Raw genomic sequence first — 21,064 nt, 5'->3', positions numbered from 1 at the left:
AGACCTTGGTTGCAATCCATGGGCAAGGACAGGCTTATGCCTAGGCTGGAGTGGGCTCCAGCCTAGGGGAAGATTTCAAAAATCTTAAATATAGTTTACTCCAGCCTAGGGGAAGATTTCTAAAATCTTAAATATAGTTTAAATTTTACAAGCTTATTCCTACTCCAATAAATATTTAACCCACTGCACCAAATAAATATAGCCCACACACCTGCATTGTTTTTTTTTTTTTTTTTTTATCACTAATATAATAAACTAATAGTAGCCCAATCTAAGTAAAGTAAATAATAGCTCAATCTTCTATTTAAAGTAAGCCCACTCCTCTTGAAGCATATAGGAAATAATAAACATCAATCCAAACATATATCAATTTGATTAGAAGCAGAACTCAAGCTAAGAGTCTACCAACTTGAGCTATTCTAATTGTACTAATATTGGGCTATACCCATAGAGAGCAAACATCAAAAAATTTCTTCTATCCACCCAAAACCCCATATTTGAACCTTGAGAGCCTAGAGGAAATAGCTCTCCTCCTCTAAAAAATTGTACTAACCTATCTTTAGTGGGTTCTTCAATCTTGGTAAGTCTTTCTCCTTTTATATATATTCAATTTCCAATTTTAATTGTTGTTGTTAAGTTTTTATGATTAGGGTTTGGGTGAAAACTTTTGGAGATTGTTGATATATGTTTTATTTTTGCAACTTTTATTAATTAGCATATATGATTTTTGGTGTCTAGTATTTCTTGATAGGATATCATATCACATGATGATAATAGATCGGCAAAGAGAGGAAAAACTATTTATTCATTCTTGAAAAATGTGGATTTAATTTAAATTTTGTACTTCTTTGTGTTATATTTGCTTGTAATGTGACTTTGTTTGATTTATAAAATTTTATTTACATTTTTGTTTCAAGAGAAAAAAGGCTTATAATATATATCTTCTCTATGAAAAAAAAATTATTTAGCCTACGCCTATAAAAATTCCTGGGTCTACCATTGTCCATGGGTTCAGTTTAAACTGCAAATGTTAATGTTTTTTAATAAATTCATGTTACATCTAATGTATCAATGCAAAAGCAGAGTAAGGAATTTGTCACATGTAGCTCTCTAGTCCGAGGGCACAAACCAAACGCAAGAAAAGTAATAGAAATAAAATCTCAAGCAAATACACAGAAATAAGCATATATTTAAGTGGTTCACTCAAAATTGGTGTCTACGGGCAATGCTAATGATAATTCACTTAATCAAAAGAGTACAAGAATATGACAAGAAAGAACAAATAGGTTCTCTCGCAGTGAAACTGAATTAATCTCTCCCCTCATCCCATTTCAATTCCCGATTTTTAGCTAAATCCTGAGTTATTTTCCTCCATCCAAATGGAAGGTAAAGAACACTCTACTTAAAGAACACTTTACTTATTTGGAAGGTTAAGAATTTCAGCTTTCAACTTTAACACGATAGAGATCAGCACCAAACCAAGCTGTAAAGAAAAGAATGGATCTTTTTCTTTGGGATAAATCACACATATTATCAGGATAGCCCCATCCCAGGAAGGGGAAAGTCCATTCACTTCCACCACCGTCCAGATGCGTCAACTTTTACATGAGAAAATCAAATTCCCTCAATCACATGAAACAGAGCATACTTATTACATTAAAAACTAGGGTGATAGTTGGAAGATTTGGGAAAATCATAATAACTGGGGGAGGTAACGAACAACAAAGGCTTATTGAGAGGCTTACCTTTAGAAATCAACAGCCACAATCTTGTTTCCTCAGCACATCACCATCGGTATGTTTTCCACACTACCCTCTAAAGTCCTATTTATAACTTGGGTTACAATTAGACTGAAGTAATAAGAAACTAAAATCCCAAAACAATACCCTACGTAAATAGGAAATCTGACGACTTGGTGAGCAAGTTAGCAACCTAAATGCAACTTTCTCCTGATCTGTCTCTGTATATGTATCTCTCTCTTTCGTTGTTTCTCAATAGCAACCCCCAAATCTTACTTCTACTCAGATGAGGGACATATCTGTCTCTCTATTTGGTTCACTCTTGTGTTTTAGACTGCTCTTTGTTTCAGCTGGGTTCGCTTCGTAGTTCATGGGTTCATTTTAAACATTTGGGCTTTTTTTAAAAAATTATATTTTTTTATAATCAAAAGTAGATTTTGATCCAAATTGAAGCAACATACAACATTAAAAGGTGGATCTATGCTTTTCTCATTCCAACTCATTTTTTATCAGTTGCAGCCCTTCCTAGTGTGTATTATATATTTATTTATTATTATATATTTGCTTATAACTGTGAGAAAATTTGCTTGACATTAACTACTATATCCAAGAAATCAATTGATTAATAACGCAAACTGCAAACCGAAGGGGAACAAAGATCAACAAACATGAATAACTCTTCTCTCACAAAGTATCTCTGTTATTACAAGAAAGGTTTTCAAATCAAACTCCAATGCAACCAAATGGAGACTCACAGCACTGTATATATACACGATGAGCTATTTGATAGTTTTGGACCTGGATCGAAGATCGATGTGATTCTAAAAACACGGCAATGCAACTACGCATTTGATGTGTCAACCCGAAGCAGAGCAAGGAATTTGCCACATTTAACTCTCTAGGCCTACACCACAAACCAAACACCGGAAAAGTAATGATAGGAGGAGAACGATGAACTGAAATATAAATAGAGAAAGAAACACCATATTTAACGTGGTTGACCTAAAATTGGGCTACATCCACCGGCAATGCCAATGATAATTCACTAAATTTGGACAAGAATATGACAAAAAAAGAAAAAGTAGGTTCTCGCAACCAAACTAAATTAATCTGTCTTCTTTCATCCCATTTCTCCCCAAATACATCAAAAACTCACTAGATCTCTCTAAATTGTGGCCATGGCTTTCACTCTTCTAAAGGGACTTAAAACTCTCTCTTTTTATAAGAGACAGGACGCATGGCTTGATTAGCTAGGAAAAGTCTTCTCCACGAGAAGTGCTTGTCTTAATTAAGCTGCACCAAGTTGACCCTGTGATGCAAAACTCATAAGAATATAACTCGATTTGCTTGTCCAAAACAATAAGTTTAGATGACAGGCACATCCCATGCATGAGTTTCTTCTTCAATCTCGACTCTGCACGATCAATATAAAACCAAGACAAACTAATTAGCAAGAAATGTTCAAGATTACCTTCAACTTTGAAAATGATTCTAAAAAGCTTATAACTGAAGATTCCTTTACCTGATTCTTGCAACAGCATTGGTAAATCACATGCTATCAATAGGACTAGCTAATATTGATGAAGGTTCATCCTGAAACTCTAGGAACAGAGGCCTTTGTTCTGTGTGATATGCAACCAAGCAAGAGTCCATGACCTAAATCATAGAAACAAGAAAGAGGAAAATAGATCAACAACTTCCAGAAACTACATGTCTCAACAACTGATATGAAACCTGCATTGTGAAACAGAAGACAACAGATGTTGCAGTGACAACAGCAACAAAAACAAAGCCATTTTGAGAAACGAAGGACTAAAAGCTTCTGTTCACAATTTCACACATCAATTAAATATAAAAAAGGGACAGCTGGCTAATTTAGGGTTTTTTTTTCTTCTGCAAAACTCATGTTATAGTGTTTGTTTATAGTACTAATGCTAGAAATATAAATTTGGGATATATATAAATTTCTATTTATTGATCATCTAAAGTATGAACACAAAAACTGTAATTTGTATGATAAAACTGAAACGAAAACGTCAAGAATCAACATGGGTGAAACCATCAAATAGAATAATCCAATTTTCCCTATATATGTTCCATTTATGATAAAATATGGACATGAGACAATGGAGGCAGAAAAAGGTATAACAAAAATGAATTCCCTCTGTTCACTCTTCTATGAAAAGTTGGCACGAAATCATGCAAGAGCTGAATTATCGTTCCCTGTTCTGTATGTAGTAATTTGTCTTCCGCAGTACTTAACACACATAATTTTCCTCCAATTTCAAAAGTGTTATTCCAAAAAGATTGTGATAGCAAATCCTTGTGTTTAAAGCAATTAATTTTGTTCTTCCAAGAGGCTAGGAAGTCTTAGATATTGCAAACCAAAGAAACTGCTGAGTTGAGAAAGATGTTTACAGCCACAAACTTAATTAACTAAATGAAAATGTGACTGGAGAGAAGAGACAAATCATGAACAAAATGATAAGAATTGAAGCTGTTTATGTGAATATACGTACAAGTCAAACCTACGCAAATTTACATACAAGCTAAACATAAGTGATCTCATATGATCTCCGGCATATATTGAAATATATTTTCAGGGCATAAGAGCCTCCTGAGAGCCTACACTTTATGCAGTAACAATAAATCGCATCAGGGAAACTGGTTAAATATAATCGAAGAAGAACATACGTAAAGAAAAAGAGAAACCTGAAAAACTTACGTTGCACTTCAATGTGAAACTTGAAGCACCTCTTCGGAAATGTACTTCCCCTTCCACCAAGCTAATATAAGATTGGCATCATTAGAAAATTGCACTCCAATATGAACCTAGATTTAATTTACAAGTAGATCCTTATCTAGTAACTGAACTGAACTGAACTTAAGGGAACTGAACTGAAGTACCTGCACCTATTGCTCATCACTTGTTCTTCCAATTCAGTAACATGATATCAATAGACAACTATGGATTCAACTAAGCCTGTGCAATTAATTTTTGGATAATTCAACATGAAAATGATTTTTAGCAAGAATTGGAACAAACGAAGCCAGGAAGTGATATAATTGTTATAATCATATGGAAGGTATAAAATCATTATTAGGATAATTCTCATGAATTTTGGTAACGTGGATAAAGTTTTCACCTATTGCACCTCATTTGTTCTTCCGATTCGAGTAAAAGCCTTCTGAAAATACACAATTTATAGCAATTAAAATTATGATAGATGTCGTGAGTAAAGCAACATACGAAGTACAAAGTTCTGAAAAAACATTATTAATTAAGAAGAAAGCTCTAAAAACTATTTTAATGACTAATCTGATGATCAGAGAGTAACGTAATTAATTGGAGAAGAAGAGTAGACTCACTTCTTGCTTTAATGTGAAAGTGGAAGCAATTAGGAGGGAAAACATGAACATCTAACTGTGCTAGTTTGGTGAGGATTTGAGTCAGTCGAATCATGACTTGAAGATTCCGATTCTTCAAACTGGTCAACTCCGTCAACTATGGTAGTTAATCCGAGAGAAAGAAAAGTGAGGGAAGGGAAATGAACAAACAATGAATGATTTGATTTGAGAATAGCAATTACCTATAATATCTGGGATGTGCCAAATCTTGTGCCATTCTGGGCCGCTCTCCTTGGCGCATCTTTCTGCTAGACAGGGACATCCATCAATGTCTAGTTCTCTTAATTTGGTGAGGCGTTGGATAACTTCAACGGTAGGCAGATACATCAGATTCTTACAGTCCTTAATACGGAGGGTGATAAGAGATGTAAGGCTACCCAACCACTCTGGAAAAGCCTCTATGCTGTCGAAAGACCTTACAGACAAATATTGTAGACAAGTAGTCAAGTGTTGAATCTGTTGAGGCAGAGATTTGAGCTTAGGCCACCCTGAGATCTTTAACCATCGGATTTGTGATGGAAGCTCAAAATCAGGGAAAGAATCGAGCTCCTCCCAAAACATACCGCTTTTCATCCTTTCCAAACTCAGAGAGCGTAGCCCGGTTGGCAAATATTTTAATTTCCGACAATCAAATATTTCTAAATTGGAAAGAGACTGCAACCTGGACACATCGACGTCTGCCAGAGAGATCAAATTGTGGCATTTACTGATTGTCAATTTTTTAAGAGATGTGCGGGATTGAATCCCCCTCGGTAGACTTGTGAGTCCATCACAACCACGAATAGATAACTCACAGAGGGATGTGAGGTTGTCTAAACTGGGAATAGCTTCTAGATTAGTGCAATCCTCTATGTATAGCTCCTCAAGAGAGACGAGGGTTTGTAGCCCATCCACCGGTAAATGCCTCAAATTTTGACAATTTATGATACGTACCCAACGTAGAGAGGTACAAGACTGTAGCCCACTGATCAGTATACTTTTCAGCCCATTGCATTGATAACTTGTCAAGTCATCTAAAGAAAACTCCTTATCAACCATCTGTAGATTCATTGACCCACCACAATTTTCAATATGCAATCCCCGAAGGGAGGTGAGACTGTGAATTGAAATGCATGTTAGCTTAGGGCAATCAGCTATTTCCAATATCTCAAGAAGACAAAGTGTGTGTAGCCCATCAGGTAAATGGCTAAGCTTTTCACAATCGCCAATAAGTAGTGACCGAAGATTCTGGTTCTTTTCTAGCATCCCTACTGGCAGACAACTAAGCTCTTTGGCTTTACGAATTATAAGGTGAGTGAGAGTGGTCAGTTGACTGCATATATTTTCTATTGGCATCACGTGGTCACTATCATGTATGAACAACTTCTGGAGAGATGGAAAACGATTTGGTGCATTTCTCAAATCCCTGCATTTCCAAAGAGTCAACTCCTCAAGGCAGGGAAACACAACTGCTTTCTCATCTGTTGGCATAATCACATCGACATCCTTCCATTCAATTAGAGCTGGGCAATCATAAAAACTTAACGTTTTCAATGATGGAAACAAAGCAGCCATCATCTCAATCCTTTTCGTACTCGTACCCGCTGCACCACCGTAAACATGGTTATAACCATAAAACTCAAATCCCACACATTTAAGCTTATCCATACCTCGGAATTCAACATGCCTAAGATGTGGTAAATGGCCGAGTGATGGGACTTCTTCACATTCCTTGCAGTTGGATAACCGAATCTCTTTCAAATTGAGTAGCAACAAACCACTCATCATCCATGATGCTAATTTAACACCCATGAAGTTTTCAATCTTTAAGATTTCTAGCTTAGGGTTCGGTAGGAGGCCTTCTAGTACATAACTCTCCGTGTTGTTTTTGGGGCTGTAAGACCCCCACTCTAATGTCAAAATTCGTATATTTGCTTTCCCTCCTAAATTTGATTCCTCTGCTTCGTCTTTGTCCCTCACTTGTTCCAAAGATCTGATAGTTAGTTCACCTTTTAATTGGTTTAAGCCACCCAACTCGCCAATTTCATGATTCCTTTTCCTATCCAAAGTAAAGTAACGTAATGTCTGTAGATGAGTCATTCGTCTCATCCCAAATGGAACTTCCTTATCCTCGTCGAAATAAACATGCCTCAAGTTGATCAGATTTTCCATTTCCTTTGGAAACCTTCCAAGATTCCATGTATCACACATTCTTAACGTCTGCAGATTATAAAGCTTGCCAATAGATTTTGGAAGTTCTTTGATTCTTGTTCCAGAAACATCCAAATACCTCAAGTGTTTCAACCTGCCAATTGAGCTTGGCAACTCCACAATTTTAGCATTGTATAAATTCAACACACGTAAAGCATTAAAACTTGACAAGCTATTGCTAAGGCCTTCACCATTTGAAAATAAGGACCGCAATTTCCCAACATTGCTTTTTGAAAATCCTTGTGGTATGATAGGAGTCTGTGCCATATGTTGAATGTCAGGTTTGTCTTCTCTGTCATATTTTGACACTAGTTCTGCAAGATCATGCACAAGATCGTGCATCTTGCATGTTATAACAACTCCATATTCATCCTTTATAACATCTTGAAAAAAGGAGTTTTGCAATAGAATATTAAAATATGCATTCCCTATATCTTCCATCTCTAGATCTGGATTACTTGAAGAGTGCAGCAATCCTTCAGCCACCCACAGTTGGACCAAGTTCTCCCTTTCAATTTCAAAATCTTTCATAAATATTGAGCAATATGCAAAACAATGTTTTAAAGATGCTGATTTCAAATTATCAAAACTCAACTTCAAAATTGACATGATTCTATCCTCGCTTTCGGGTAATTCCCATATTTTACTTTCTTGAATTGACAACCATTCATTAATAGTTCTAGAACGCAACATGCTTCCCAAAACCTGTTGGTACATCAGTTAGTTAGGATGTATATGTAAAATTGCTAATGATCAAAATAAATAATTAGGTATAGCCAAATTTGCATGGTGAAAGAGGTTATTTCCTTTTTAATTGTAAATTTCTTCTCCATTAGCGGATTCATCACCATCTCCCATGGGCATAGCCAAATTTAAGATGAACCCTGTAATCTCATATTTAGGATATGTATGCTTGGGCTTTTAAGGGTTTCTTGTGATAGCTTTCGCTAACAAATGGTATCAGAACTTTGGTTTGAGGAGTAAGCAAAAGATATGTATAGCCTTCAAAAATGAAGGGTGAACTAGTCATTGAAGATTATGGTTGATAAATTTTGGATGTATTTTGCAATGTTGAGCATTGGAAAGATTGGCAGTCTTGGTTCCCATTGGCATGGTGAGGGTACGAACGGGACCATGTGCGAGGGACAAAGTTTGTTTCTAAGAGGGGGATATTGGTGTTGCAACAACCGTTGCAGACATAGATTCGTAAGTAATCATAAACAAGTTAATTAGTGTGGGTGGCGATATGGAGCTAGAGCTACCACGAGTATTGACGCACTATCCACGAGGAATTTGAGAGGTGATTTTGTTGTCTTGAGGGGGATGCATTTTCTAACTCATGAATATTGTTAGTGAGGGAATTTTGTCTGTGGTGGTGCTGCTCATGAAAATTTGTGAAATTGAAGATGGGTGCAGTCAATTAGGTTTCGTAATTTTAGTATAGGGACTTGGATTACACTTGTATGGCTGCGTAGTGGATGAGTGAAGAGAAGAGTTATTGTTGAAAGGCCAAGTTTGGTGAGGACTTGGCTAAATCTTTTATGAGATATGAGATGTGATGTTGGCGAGTTTTGAGACACAACAAAGTTTTCTTTGAGGACTTGGCTAAACTTTATTCTATAGCTATAATGTGTCTTGTTTGAAACTATTATATTATTACAATAGTTTAGATGAAGCGAAATGCATGCGAGAGATATGAGAGAAAATCTAATAATTAGTAACTTGTTAGTTGGAGCTTTATTAATAACGTACAAACTAAATAGGATTTTAAAATAACGTTTACATACCTTTGCCACTAATGGTACACCACCGCACCTTTTTGCAATTTGCCTTCCAATTGTCTCCAGATGTGCAGTTATAGGAGCATTACCATAACTAGGAAATGCTTTATCCTTCAATATGGACCAACATTCATCTTCTTGTAGAGTGTCCAAATTACACCTAAGATTAGGATTTGTTTCCGTAATTGATGCAACGTTGGCACTACGGGTGGTGACAATCACGGTGCTTCCATGAGAACCAAGTTTTGACAAACAACTCATCAAATTACTCCATTTTGTACGATCTTCATTCCAAACGTCATCAAGTACAAGAATATATCTCTTCCCTGCCAACTCTTCTTTGAGGTTTTTAAGCAACGCCTCTCGACTTTCTATCCTGGCCTTTGTGGGGTTAAGTATTTCTAAGATCCTTCTTAAAATTGAATTGACATCAAAATCGTTAGATACACACACCCATATTTTTTTGTCAAATGATTTATCTATTTCTGGTTCGTTGTATACAGATTTGGCCAAAGTTGTCTTTCCAAGGCCTGCCATTCCCACAATGGGCATAACGGAAAGATTTTCATGATTGCTGGGGTTGATCAAAGTCTTAACTATATCTGACAACAGCTCCTCCCTTCCAAAAATCTTTTCATCCTCATCAAAACTTGAGACGGTTTCTCTGTTCCCCATAATTTGGGTGGTTGCCTCTTTTTGTTTTGCAACCAGTCCAATCAAAGATGCCTCACTCCTGAGATCAACCAAAAGTTGGTTGATGTTCTTAATTTTTCGCCCAATTTTAAGGCGAAAAGCAATGGGATTGGAGATTGAAAAGAAGTTGAGTACCTTTTTCTTCATGTGGTTTTGCAGCTCCAGTTTACTTCGAAGAACTTCATACTGGAATTCATCCAACACATCATCAGCATCTTGTGCTATGTCTTTAAGTTTCTTCACCCAAGCTTTGACGGTGTGGCCCCGATCTGTTGGTTGCTCCTCAACATCACGTAAGATGTTTTGCATGAGGGATAATGAATTCTCGAGCTTGGCCAGTTCTCCTTTGAATCCCCAAGCAACACTGAGTTGCTCAGTGGCGAGTGCAACGACCTTGGTCAGTACTCCCTGGGCAGCAAAAGTAAGCACAAACTCAGCTGCCATAAGTTCACCCTTTGGTATGTACGCTCAAGACAAGTAAAGAGCAGAATGCTTATTTTAATTAAGGAAAACTGAACAAGGTTTAAAGACTCATATAGTTTGTTGTCTCTGTTATGAACGAATTTATAGACGCATGAGGAAATTGGTTTTCCCTAAAGAACACTCTACTTAAAGAATATTTTACTTATTTAGAAGGTTAAGAATTTCAGCTTTAACAAGACAGAGATCAGCATCAAGCTGTGAAGAAAAGGATAGCCTCAATCCCACAGATGCTTCGACTTTTACATAAATCAGATTCCTCAATCAAATGAATAGGAAAATAGATACTGAGGAGTTTTGGCCTTTTTTTTTTCTTTTTCAAAACTAGGATTGGAAGATTTTGGAAAATCAGAATACTGAGGAATTGTAACGAACTAGCAAAGCAAGGCTTATTGAGAGTCTTAGGGGGTGTATTCAATTTAGATTTTAAAAGATTTTATGGAAGTTTAAAAGTTTAGGTGTATTCAATCATGATTTTATAGAAGTCTAGACAATTCTCTATGTATTCAATTCAGACTTTTTAAACTCTATTTAAATTTGGATGTATTCAATCACAACTTTAAAAGAATAAAAGTTTGGGTGTACTATAAAAAACTCATTGATTTTAAAGGAAATACAAAAGGTGGTGAATTTCGTTTTATTATAGACTAATTTTAGACATTGACAAATCTTTGCTTTCCCCTAGACACTTTGATAGATAAATTATTTTTATTCTCAAGATATAATTTCACCACTTCTACTACCACCATTTTATCATAGCTATCACCACAGCCATCACCACCAACACAGTCATCATCATCGCCGTCACCTCCACCCTCCATTGCCGCCATCCCCCAGCACCAGCACCGCCCCCACTACTAGCCCCACCATCACCCCCACCGTCACGATCTCCACCACAACAGCCACCACCACTACCACCACCATTATCAACCCCACCGTCGTCACCACCACCACCGATGCCACCTCCACCACCACTACCACTCCCACCTCCACCACTACTACCTCCCGCACCGTCATCCACAAACCACCATCATGACCGCCATCGACATCATACCACCATCACCCCTAAACCCTTTGTTTTTGTTACTACTATAAACTCCATTAAAATCAATATAATAAAACTCTAACAAACTCAGTTAAAATCTATACACGAATTCAGTCAAAATCTATGTGAAGTTTGTAGAATTCAATCAAACTCAATTAAATTCAATTAAACTCCATCAACTTTATAGCTCTTTTAAAATCATTTAAAATCTAAATTAAATACACACTCTGAGTTTCAGAAATCAACAGCCACAATTCGGCTCCCCAATCAATGCACATCACCATCGTTATGTTTTCCACACAACCCTCTAAGGTCCTGTTTATAACTTGGGTTACAATTAGACCAAAGTAAGGAAATCCGACGACTCGTTTCGCAACCCCATGCAACTTTCTCCTGAACTCTCCCTGTACATGTATGTTCTCTTCCATTGTTCCTCAGTAGCAACTCCCAAATTTTTTTCTACTAAGATGAGGGACCTATTTTGTTCACTCTTGTGTTTTTTATAATATCCAAGCAATCAATTTATTAATAACACAAAGTGCAAACCGATGGGGAACAAAGATCAACGAACATGAATAACTCTTCTCTAACAAAGTACCTCTGCTATTACAAGAAAGGTTTTCAAATCAAACTTCAATGCAACCAAATGGAGACTAACAACACCATATACATGATGAGCTATTTGATAGTTTTGGACCTGGATGGAAATCGATATGAGTAATTTTTGGGAGCTCTTCAATGGGGCATTGTAAATCACCTTTGTGATTCTGAAAACACACCAATGCAACTACACATTTGATGTGTCAACGCGAAGCAGAGTAAGAAATTTGCCACATTTAACTCTCTAGTCCTAGACTACAAACCAAACACAGGAAAAGTAATAATAGGAAGAGAACAATGAACTGAAGCATAAACAGAGAAAGCACCATATTCAATGTGGTTGACCCAAAATTGGGCTACATCCACGGACGATGACAATAATAATTCACTAAATCAAAAGTGCACCAGAACATAACAAAAAAAGAATAAGTATGTTCTCGCAACCAAACTAAATTAATCTCTCTTCTTTCATCACATTTCTCCCTAGAGAACCCCAAATACATCCGAAACTCACTTGATATCTCTAAATTGTGGCCAGGGATTGCAGTCTCTAAAAGGACTTAAAACTCTCTTTTTATAAGAGACAGAACGCAGGGCTTGACTAGCTAGGGAAAGTGTTCTCCATCAGAATGCTTGTCTCAATTAAGCTGCACCTCTGGAAGTTGAACCTGTGATGCAAAACTCATAAGATTATAACTCGATTTTCTGATGAGTGTCAAGAAAACAAACTGAAGGGACAGTAGCTTACCATTTTGTCCAAACACTAAGTTCTAGATCACAAGCACATCGCATGCATGAGTTTCTTCTTCAATCTCGACTCTGCACGGTCAATATAACATCAAGACAAACTTAGCAAGAAATGTTCAAAATTACCTTCAGCTTTTAAAATGTAGGTAAAAATCTTACAACTGGAGATTCATTTACCTGATTCTTGAAATAGCATAGGTAAATGACATGCTATCAAATAAGACCCTTGTTCTGTGTGATATGCAACCATGCAGGAGTCCATGACCTTAATTGCAGAAACAAGATAAAGGAAAATAGATCAACAACTTTTTGAAATAGTGATTTGCTTAAACTACATGTATCAACAACTGATATGCCACATATATAGCTGAAACCCTGCATTGTGAAACAGAGGATTACAAAAGTTGCAGTGACACCATGGACTCATAAGAACAACGGCAACAAAAAACAAAGCCATTTTGTGAAACTAAGGACTAAATTTCACAATTTCACACATCAATTAAATATCAAGAAGGGACAGCTGGCTAACTTTGGGTTTTTTTTTTCTTCTCCAAAATTCATGTTATAGTGTTTCTTTATAATACTAATGCCAGAACTGGGGATATATATATATATATAAATTTCTATTGATTGATTATTTAAAATAGGCACACACAAACCGTAACTTGTTTGATAAAACTGAAACGAAAATGACAAGAATCAAATGGCTAAACAACTTCTAATTTAGTTGACTTTTATATGAATAATGATTGAAAAATAACTTAAAAGAAGAAAATGTGTCTATCGTTGATTTTACTGGATCATTCATGGAATTAGAACACATACAAATCATGTCATACAATTCTAAGGAAAAGGAGTCGACGTATATTCCTCTTTGCTTGGAAAGGAAGATACCCGAAACAGTAAAATATAGTATCAAAGGGAAAAAAAAAAAAAGCCTGCAGAAAGTTAAAAGTGAGCTGAATTGTCTAATCCAAAATCCTGATTAATGTGAGAATTATATATGTTTAGACTGCCACAAAACCCAAACTAATAATGTCGAATTAAGGACTCAAAAGCTCTATTTGAGGATACGAAAAGTTGGCTCGAAATCATGCAAGAGCTGAATTATCATCCCCTGTTCTGTATGTAGTAATTTGTCTTTCGAACTAGTTAGCACACATAATTTTCCTCTAAAGTAGAAATTGTTACTCCAAAAACATTCTGATTGCAAAATATTGAGTTTAAAGCAATTAATTTTGTTCTTCCATGAGGATAGGAAGTCTTAGATATTGCAAACCAAAGTAACTACTGAGTTGAGAAAGATGTTAACAGCCAATACTTAATTAATTAAATGAAAATGTGACAGGAGAGAAGAGACAAATCATGAACAAAATGATAAGAATTGAAGCTAAATATGTGAATATACATACAATTCAAACCTATGCGAATTTACATATAAGCTAAACATAAGTGATCTCATACAATTCAAACCTACCTGAAGGGTATACAACCATATCAAAATTATCACACATCACTTGTTCTTCTAGCGTAGTAAGAGCCTCCTGAGAGTCTACACTTTTTGCAGTAATTGTGGGAGCAAATATTTTCATCTCCAATCACAGCACGCCACGTGGAAAAGAAGATTATCCCTTAAATTAATTAATTGTACCAATTATTTGGCCAATTAATGAATAGGGATAGTATCTTAATTATAGGATATTATCTTATAATTAATATAGATAATATCATTACTTCATATATTGTCCTAATAAAGAGATATAATCAAGTCCGACTCAATCCCTACGAATTTGGGTAAAGAATAAACTCCTCCTATTAAGAGTTTATTCTTTACGAAACCCTAGCCCCGAGGCTCCTATAAATAGATGACTTCATTCATCATAAAAGGTACTTCAAAAACCTACATCTATACCTACTTCGAAAAACCTAGTCCTAATACTCGAGAAAAATACCTGAAGCTCTCTCTCCCTCTCCACTCTCCACTCTCCATATTTTCTCCACACGACTCCGGCCGCTAGGTTCACACCATACATACAACATCTTACCCTTTTGTTCGCTATTGTTTTCCTACAAACACTTGAACTAACTTAAGCATCGGGGGGCCTTCAGCCAACACCCACCGGGTGGTGTGGTCTATTTACTTCGGTCTTTTTTACAAGAATCAAGGAAGAGAGAGAAGGAAGATCGAAGGTTGAAGGATCTAGAAGCGAATATTCTCCTGCGAGATTATTTACACAAACATTTGGTGCTTTCATTGAGAGCACGAGTTATACTCAACGCGTGCTCAAGGAATCCATTCCTCCTATTTTCCAATCCACCGAAGCATTCCAAACAACCATGGTTGGAAGCAAGAAAACAAGGGGCAAGACTGCTGCGATGACCCAATCCACGACAGGCTCGGACCAAAATGAGGTCGTGGCTCCGAGACAATCCAACACTACAGCCAAGACCGTGGCACGCCCTCACGGCACTGCGGCCGCCATCGCTACTCTTCCTCTCGGTCCCGCGACCGGGAACACCATCTTGATGTCCGCCGTCGCGCTACAAAAGCAACGCCCCTCGGCTAGAACCACCGTGCCACCTGCCGAACCAGCAGCTCGGAGCACCGCACCGGCCTTCCTGTCGTCACACCATCTCAAGGCCCTATGTCTGGATCTCGCCACCTTCATTGCGCCACCACCGAGCATGGTGGAACCTCCTATCAGGGTGGGCTCACTACCACCACCGACTTTGGTCCAATGCCTCCGCACTAGACGCACACTCCCGTGTGCAATTAAGCTCCACACACTTCTCTCTTCCCAATCCACAAAGTCAAGTGGACCTTAATCTGAGAGTTGACTAGCTAACTCAGAGAATGGACGACCAAAATAATTTGATGAGGCAGCTCCTTAACCAATTAAACTTAGCTCAAGACCTTAGCCTTGGACAACAGGGCGAAGAGAGAAGGATGGATAAACGCGCCGATAGGCAGTTCGATAGGTACCAAGCAGGTTGAGCAGGAGCAATCGGACAAGGAGATGGACAACAACGAGATCAGCTTGCCGACATGTCACAAGCATATGCGAGCCACACTCAAAGCAAACAAGGTCTCCCATCCAGATTAAGTTCAAGGACTAGCGTGCGCAAAAGGCTGGGCCCACAACTTAACATCCGTTCCCGCCTGGGCCCGCAAGGAAATGTTTATAAGGATCGTGAAGAAAGGCACTCCACTGCCCGCTCGCAGAGAAATATTCACGAAAAGCTAGGACCCTAGGGAGGTCAACCTGATAACCCTCACAATGAGGACCGTGAAGAAAGGCGCTCTACTGCTCGTTCTCGAAGAACCAATTCTCATCGACCAGCTACAGGAAATCCCTCGCAAGCGCAGTCCACCAACACGTCGCCTAGGCAGGACAACCGAGAAGGTCGATCCTTGTGAACCAACGAGGAAGTCAATCAGTATCACCCAAATCACGAAGGTCACCAACGTAACCAACTAGTCACGTGTGCGGAAGAAGTTGAGAAGCTTGTAAGTAACCAACTTCGAGACTTTAGGATTGGCGAAAATTTCAAAGATGCCCTACTCATGGAGGTAGACCGAGCAAACTCCTCACCTTTCACCGCCGAAATCAAGCAGGCTGCTCCCCCGAAATGATTCTCAACACCCTCTTTCACATGCTTCAAAGGGGATTCCAATCTCGAAAGCCATCTGAAGCATTTCAAGAGCCTTATGATCCTCTACAAAGCCGAAGAAGCGCTAATGTGCAAGGTGTTTGCAATGACTTTGCCGAGAGCAGCTCAGGACTGATTCCATACCCTACCATCAGGGTCGATCAGCAGCTTCAAGGAACTTGCTTATGTCTTCACCAAAGAGTACACTTCTTATAGGACGATCAAGAAGAACCCTGACCACCTGTACAACCTGTTGAAGGAAAATTGTGATCTTCCCAATATAATTTCACCACCACTAATTAAATAATGGGGTTTTATTATTTTAGGTTCGACCCATTCGAGACGCAAGTCTCTTAATTACAATCCCTTGCTTCAAGGGAAAACCCTTTGATTCCATCATAAAGAAACAGAACGTGTGTGTTTGATTTTGCAGCTGCTCCCAAGTCCAACCTCAGGATGCCTACGTATCCCTTGCGGGAATCAAGCCACTCGTAGTTCAAAGATTCATGATGAATAAATGACTCATCGCAAAACGAAGAATTTGAATGAGTTTGATTGAGGAGTGTTTGAGTGAATTTAGCTGAATAAACCAGGGATTCGATATGGAAATATGTTTGGGATGGTTGCATCTAGATTGAATCTCTAGATTGCCTACGTACCCTTTTAAGGGATCAAACCAACGTAGTTCGAAAATTTAGAAATTAATGGGTAAGTGTGGCCCAATAATTTAGAGTTGGTGTCTTTGAGACGATTTGAAGATTTTCATAGGTAGATGACCTATGGGAAAAATTTGGAAATTAATGGGTATGTATGACCCAATAATTAAGAATTTGTATCTTTGAGATAATTTGGGGATTTTCATAGGTAGGTGACCTATGGGAAAATTTTTGAAATTAATGGGTAAGTGTGGCCCATTAATTGAGAATTTGTGTTTGAGATATTCGAATCTAATCTCATTGGAATTTTCATGGGTAGATGACCCATGGGAAAATTTTGGATGGTTTTGTACCACTTTTTCTTTTTGTCAATGTCCCAGAAAATTAATGAGCAATTTTGATTAACCCACTAATTTTCTAAAGTTGACATTTGCACTTGGACCCAAATATGGCTACAAGGATTTTTTTATAACTAATCCATTAACCATATGATAGGAAATTTGGGCTTTAGGAAATTTAATGGGTAATTATTTAGGTTACCCATTAATTGTATGGGCTTCTGAGAGTCAATGGATAATTATTCCCTGACAGCCCATGAGCAAAGAGCCCAGAAAACTTTGATCCAGCAGGCGATTAAAACAACCTGATAGCTATCCAACTCTTTATAGAGTTTGTTTCTAAGTAAAATCAGACCTTGCAGTCCCATCTTTATCTGGAATACTTGTGATCAGCCCGAATTAAAAGCAAACATTGTTACTGTTCAGTCTTTAAATAAAAGTTCACGAAGTCCCAATCGGTATTGCAAACAACGGGAGAAAACCAGAAGAAGAAAAAAAGACTGCTGCAACACATCAAGAGGTTTCAGACTTTTTTTGTCTTTTTCCTCTTTTTTTCTCTGCAACATCAAGTTCCTTGTGTCCTTTTGTTTTTTCTTTTCTTCCAATCTCCAACAAAGTGGCGTCATCCACCTCCTTCTTCTTCTTTTTTTTTTTTTTTGCTTTGACTTTTCTCCTTTTTTATGACTGTAGCAAACCTCTTTTTTTTTTTTTTTTTTATTGTCATACATCATGATCTATATTTTAGTTGTTTGCTAAGAAACCAACAGATGGGGGATTCAATGCATGGGCTGCCCCAACGTGGCCCTTCCCAAGTTCTGCTCCTTTTAACCCAGCGAAGTGGCGTACAGCTACCTTCTTTCCTTTTTTTTTTTTTTTTCCAAAGCTGCCATATGGAACTGGCAACAAAAACGTGGCCACTCTTTTTTTAAAAATTTCTTTCACACACCCAGAGCCCAACTAGTTTTAAGTTTTGTTTGTTGTGGCCAACAGTACCCCCCGAAGCTTTCTCCCCTTTTCTCTTTCGACAGGAGTCTTCCTTCTTCTTTGTTATTTGCTGCTGCTATCTGCAGCATCAGGCCGAGCCACAGCCAACATGGTTGTCTTCCTTTTCAAGCACAGTTTATTTTTTTGTTTGCTGTGAGATTAAACCCTCAGTGATTTTGTTTGTGGGTTTTGTACCCAAATTGGATTTGTGCTCTTGAGAACTCACTGAATGAGTTTTATGCCCATGTTTTCTTTTAGCTGTCTTTTTTTGTTTGTTATTGCTATATACAACACCAAGCCCTCCTCCCGAAACGGGGCTGTTTTCCTGCTTTAATTTTTTCCTGTCTGTTGTGATTGTGTGCCCAACAAGAGGATCATCTAAGAGAGAGAGGGAGAGAGGCTGTGACAGAAAAACATGGCCTCTATTTTCTTTCCCCTTTTTTTTACAGATCTTCATTTTTTTTTCTGCCTATTCTTTTCTTCATGACTAACATCCTTTACATTTTTTTGATGGAGTTTGCTCAGAGAGAAAAATAAAGGCCTTCTTAAGCAGAGATGGAGAGGAGTGGTGAGAGAGCCCAAGAGGTAATTCACGCTCTTTTTTTTTTGTGTACATTTTTGGAATTAGCCCTCCAAACACCATTTTCATTTCAAAGGATTTCCTTTTGCTCGGCAGAGCTTTGTTAAACAGGAATCCTCTCATGGATTTGTTGTTCATGATTTAAGGGTTGCCACCCATTATGGATTTATCATCCAAGAGTTTTATTTGAGGGTTGCCACCCAATATGGATTCATCATCCAAGAAAAATGATTTGAGGGTTGCCACCCAACAAGAATTAATTGACAGGATCCATATACCTGTGAAAATGTCTCCTCTTGTATTTGTGCTCCTGCAATTTTCCTCCTGCAGCAGTTTTCTTCTTCTGTCGTCTTCTGCCCTCTTTCTTTTTTAGTGCAGAATATTTATACTGAAAACTGAATAATCAGCTCCCCCAAAAATAGGAGCCACTAAACTCTCTTAAACGTTTTCATTGGTTTAGACCCCCACCTTTTTCCAAACTTCCCCCCCACCAATCCAATCCCACGTTCCAATACTTTTTGTGATTTTTATGATTTTTTTATTCCAACAGATGCCCCCTCAAGCTTTGTGCGTGTGGCACTTTTACGCGTGCAAAGCTTGAGATGTCTTTAACTAGCATTATAAGCTAACATATGTATATATATATTTTTTTATCTTTGATTTCAGGTGATGGATGCTTATGGAAATCTTCACAAGGAACATGCTTCTGATGAATATGGTAGGGCCATCGCCTTTGGCCCCCAGTACATGAGATCTTGTCCTCTGAATTCGCTCAGGCTTATGGTACCTCCTGAGAGTCGGACAACATGGTTCACCACAGATCACGTGAGTAATGGACATCTCAAATTCAACCCCATGAAGAAGACCGAGTTATTCAAATTTCTCAAGCAAAGGGCCCATGTTTTCTAGCCCACTCTTTGATGAAAGTAAACAATGAGATTGAAGGAGATAAACAGTGTCTTCCTAGAGATGAATTTTATCCGGTTATGCACAGGATGCTTCGTAACAAAATTTCATGGGGAAGCAATTTCAGATTTTTCGGTTGGGCTAACTTTCGATCCTTTGTACTGGAGTGGACGGAGTCTATTTTGAGTGACTTTGGTGATGTCCTTCATCAAGCTGATATATATGGGGCTGTGGCCATTTCTCGGTACTCCTATGATTTTTGCCCTAATGTTTGGAGAGCATTCTGCAAGTTATGGGGGCCTTTATCCAACACATTTCATCACGGGAACGGTGAAATGGGCATTTCCTTATACGACCTAAAAGTTATTGGCGGGTTACCAATTTTGGGTCTCCCCTATGATGAATTTATCCCTTTAAACAGAGAATTATGCCGTGAAGACTTGTATCCTTCAACCATTGGTGAACTTTTGAAAATCCATGCTCAACTATGTGTTTTCCATAAGAAAGGGAAAGTTTTCCACGATCAATGGATTGAGCATTTCTTTGGAGGGGAAGCCATATATGGTGCTGCGGGGAATAAAAATAACATAGTTCCCAAACATAAGGCCAAAGACCTCAAATTTCCCTTGAACATTTCACGTGAAGGACAGTTGGCTGCTTTTTTAGCTTTTTGGCTTAGCCGTTTTGTTTTGCCCCTTGATAATGCTATAAGGCCAGAATGTTTCTATATGGAAAGTTTGATGGCGAGAGGGTTTAGAGTTTCACTTGCTCCAGCAGTGTTGGGACTTATTTATCATGCCCTCGGTACAGTTGCTACTCATCGTAGGGGTCCTGGTTTAGCAAATGCATATCTTCCCATTCATTATGTGATTGGATGGTTAGGGGAGCACTTTCCTGATCTGATCGACCGTCGGAGTGACAATGATTTTCCAGCACATTACCCTCTTCTAGCGAGGTATAGTCAGATTGAAGCCAAATATGTCAGCTCTAATCAAGCTAGAATCATCTTCAGGAGTGAGTTTATGGTTTATCGTCCCAGTGTCTTCCTTGCACAAGAAGATTGCATTCTTTTAGACACAGAGAGCCTTGCGGACGATGCCTTTGAATTCTTGGTTTGTATGCGCTCTGCACTACTTCCTGTAAGGTTAGGTGGCGATCTTTGGTTGGAGCCTTACTACCCAAATAGATTTGCTCGCCAGTTTGGCTTTGATCAAGGAGTTCCGGAGAACAAACTTTTATTTAGTGTATGTGAGAGGCAGCGATGCG

The 21,064-nt window shown here is 38.1% G+C and overlaps 2 protein-coding genes across 2 annotated transcripts; both read right to left on the bottom strand.

The window, feature by feature from the left end:
* LOC18785715 (putative disease resistance protein RGA3) lies at positions 2,570-9,793 on the bottom strand. Its single transcript, XM_020557229.1, has 8 exons — positions 9,125-9,793; positions 5,330-8,042; positions 5,109-5,244; positions 4,886-4,927; positions 4,647-4,722; positions 4,465-4,525; positions 3,262-3,395; positions 2,570-3,153 (listed from the first exon to the last, which is right to left on the bottom strand). The coding sequence occupies exons 1-3, from the start codon at positions 9,791-9,793 to the stop codon at positions 5,138-5,140; spliced, it is 3,489 nt and encodes a 1,162-aa protein (XP_020412818.1). The 3' UTR covers positions 2,570-3,153; positions 3,262-3,395; positions 4,465-4,525; positions 4,647-4,722; positions 4,886-4,927; positions 5,109-5,137.
* Positions 9,617-10,327, bottom strand: LOC109947025 (putative disease resistance protein RGA3). Its single transcript, XM_020556326.1, has 2 exons — positions 9,947-10,327; positions 9,617-9,851 (listed from the first exon to the last, which is right to left on the bottom strand). Exons 1-2 carry the CDS (start codon positions 10,253-10,255, stop codon positions 9,846-9,848), a joined length of 315 nt encoding a protein of 104 aa, XP_020411915.1. The 5' UTR covers positions 10,256-10,327; the 3' UTR covers positions 9,617-9,845.

Source organism: Prunus persica, chromosome G2 (assembly GCF_000346465.2).
Source record: "Prunus persica cultivar Lovell chromosome G2, Prunus_persica_NCBIv2, whole genome shotgun sequence".
Classification (NCBI taxonomy): domain Eukaryota; kingdom Viridiplantae; phylum Streptophyta; class Magnoliopsida; order Rosales; family Rosaceae; genus Prunus; species Prunus persica.
The sequence above is the reverse complement of the archived record's forward strand: the minus strand, read 5'-3'. Positions and strand labels throughout refer to the sequence as shown.

Bases quoted from the DNA above. Each gene is read 5' to 3' on its own strand.
- LOC109947025 (XM_020556326.1), bottom strand. From the start codon at position 10,255: ATGGCAGCTGAGTTTGTGCTTACTTTTGCTGCCCAGGGAGTACTGACC.
- LOC18785715 (XM_020557229.1), bottom strand. From the start codon at position 9,793: ATGGGGAACAGAGAAACCGTCTCAAGTTTTGATGAGGATGAAAAGATT. The intron at 8,043-9,124 runs GTATGTAAACGT...ATGTACCAACAG, and splicing joins GTGTACCATTAGTGGCAAAG to GTTTTGGGAAGCATGTTGCG. The intron at 5,245-5,329 runs GTAATTGCTATT...TAACTACCATAG, and splicing joins GCACATCCCAGATATTATAG to TTGACGGAGTTGACCAGTTT.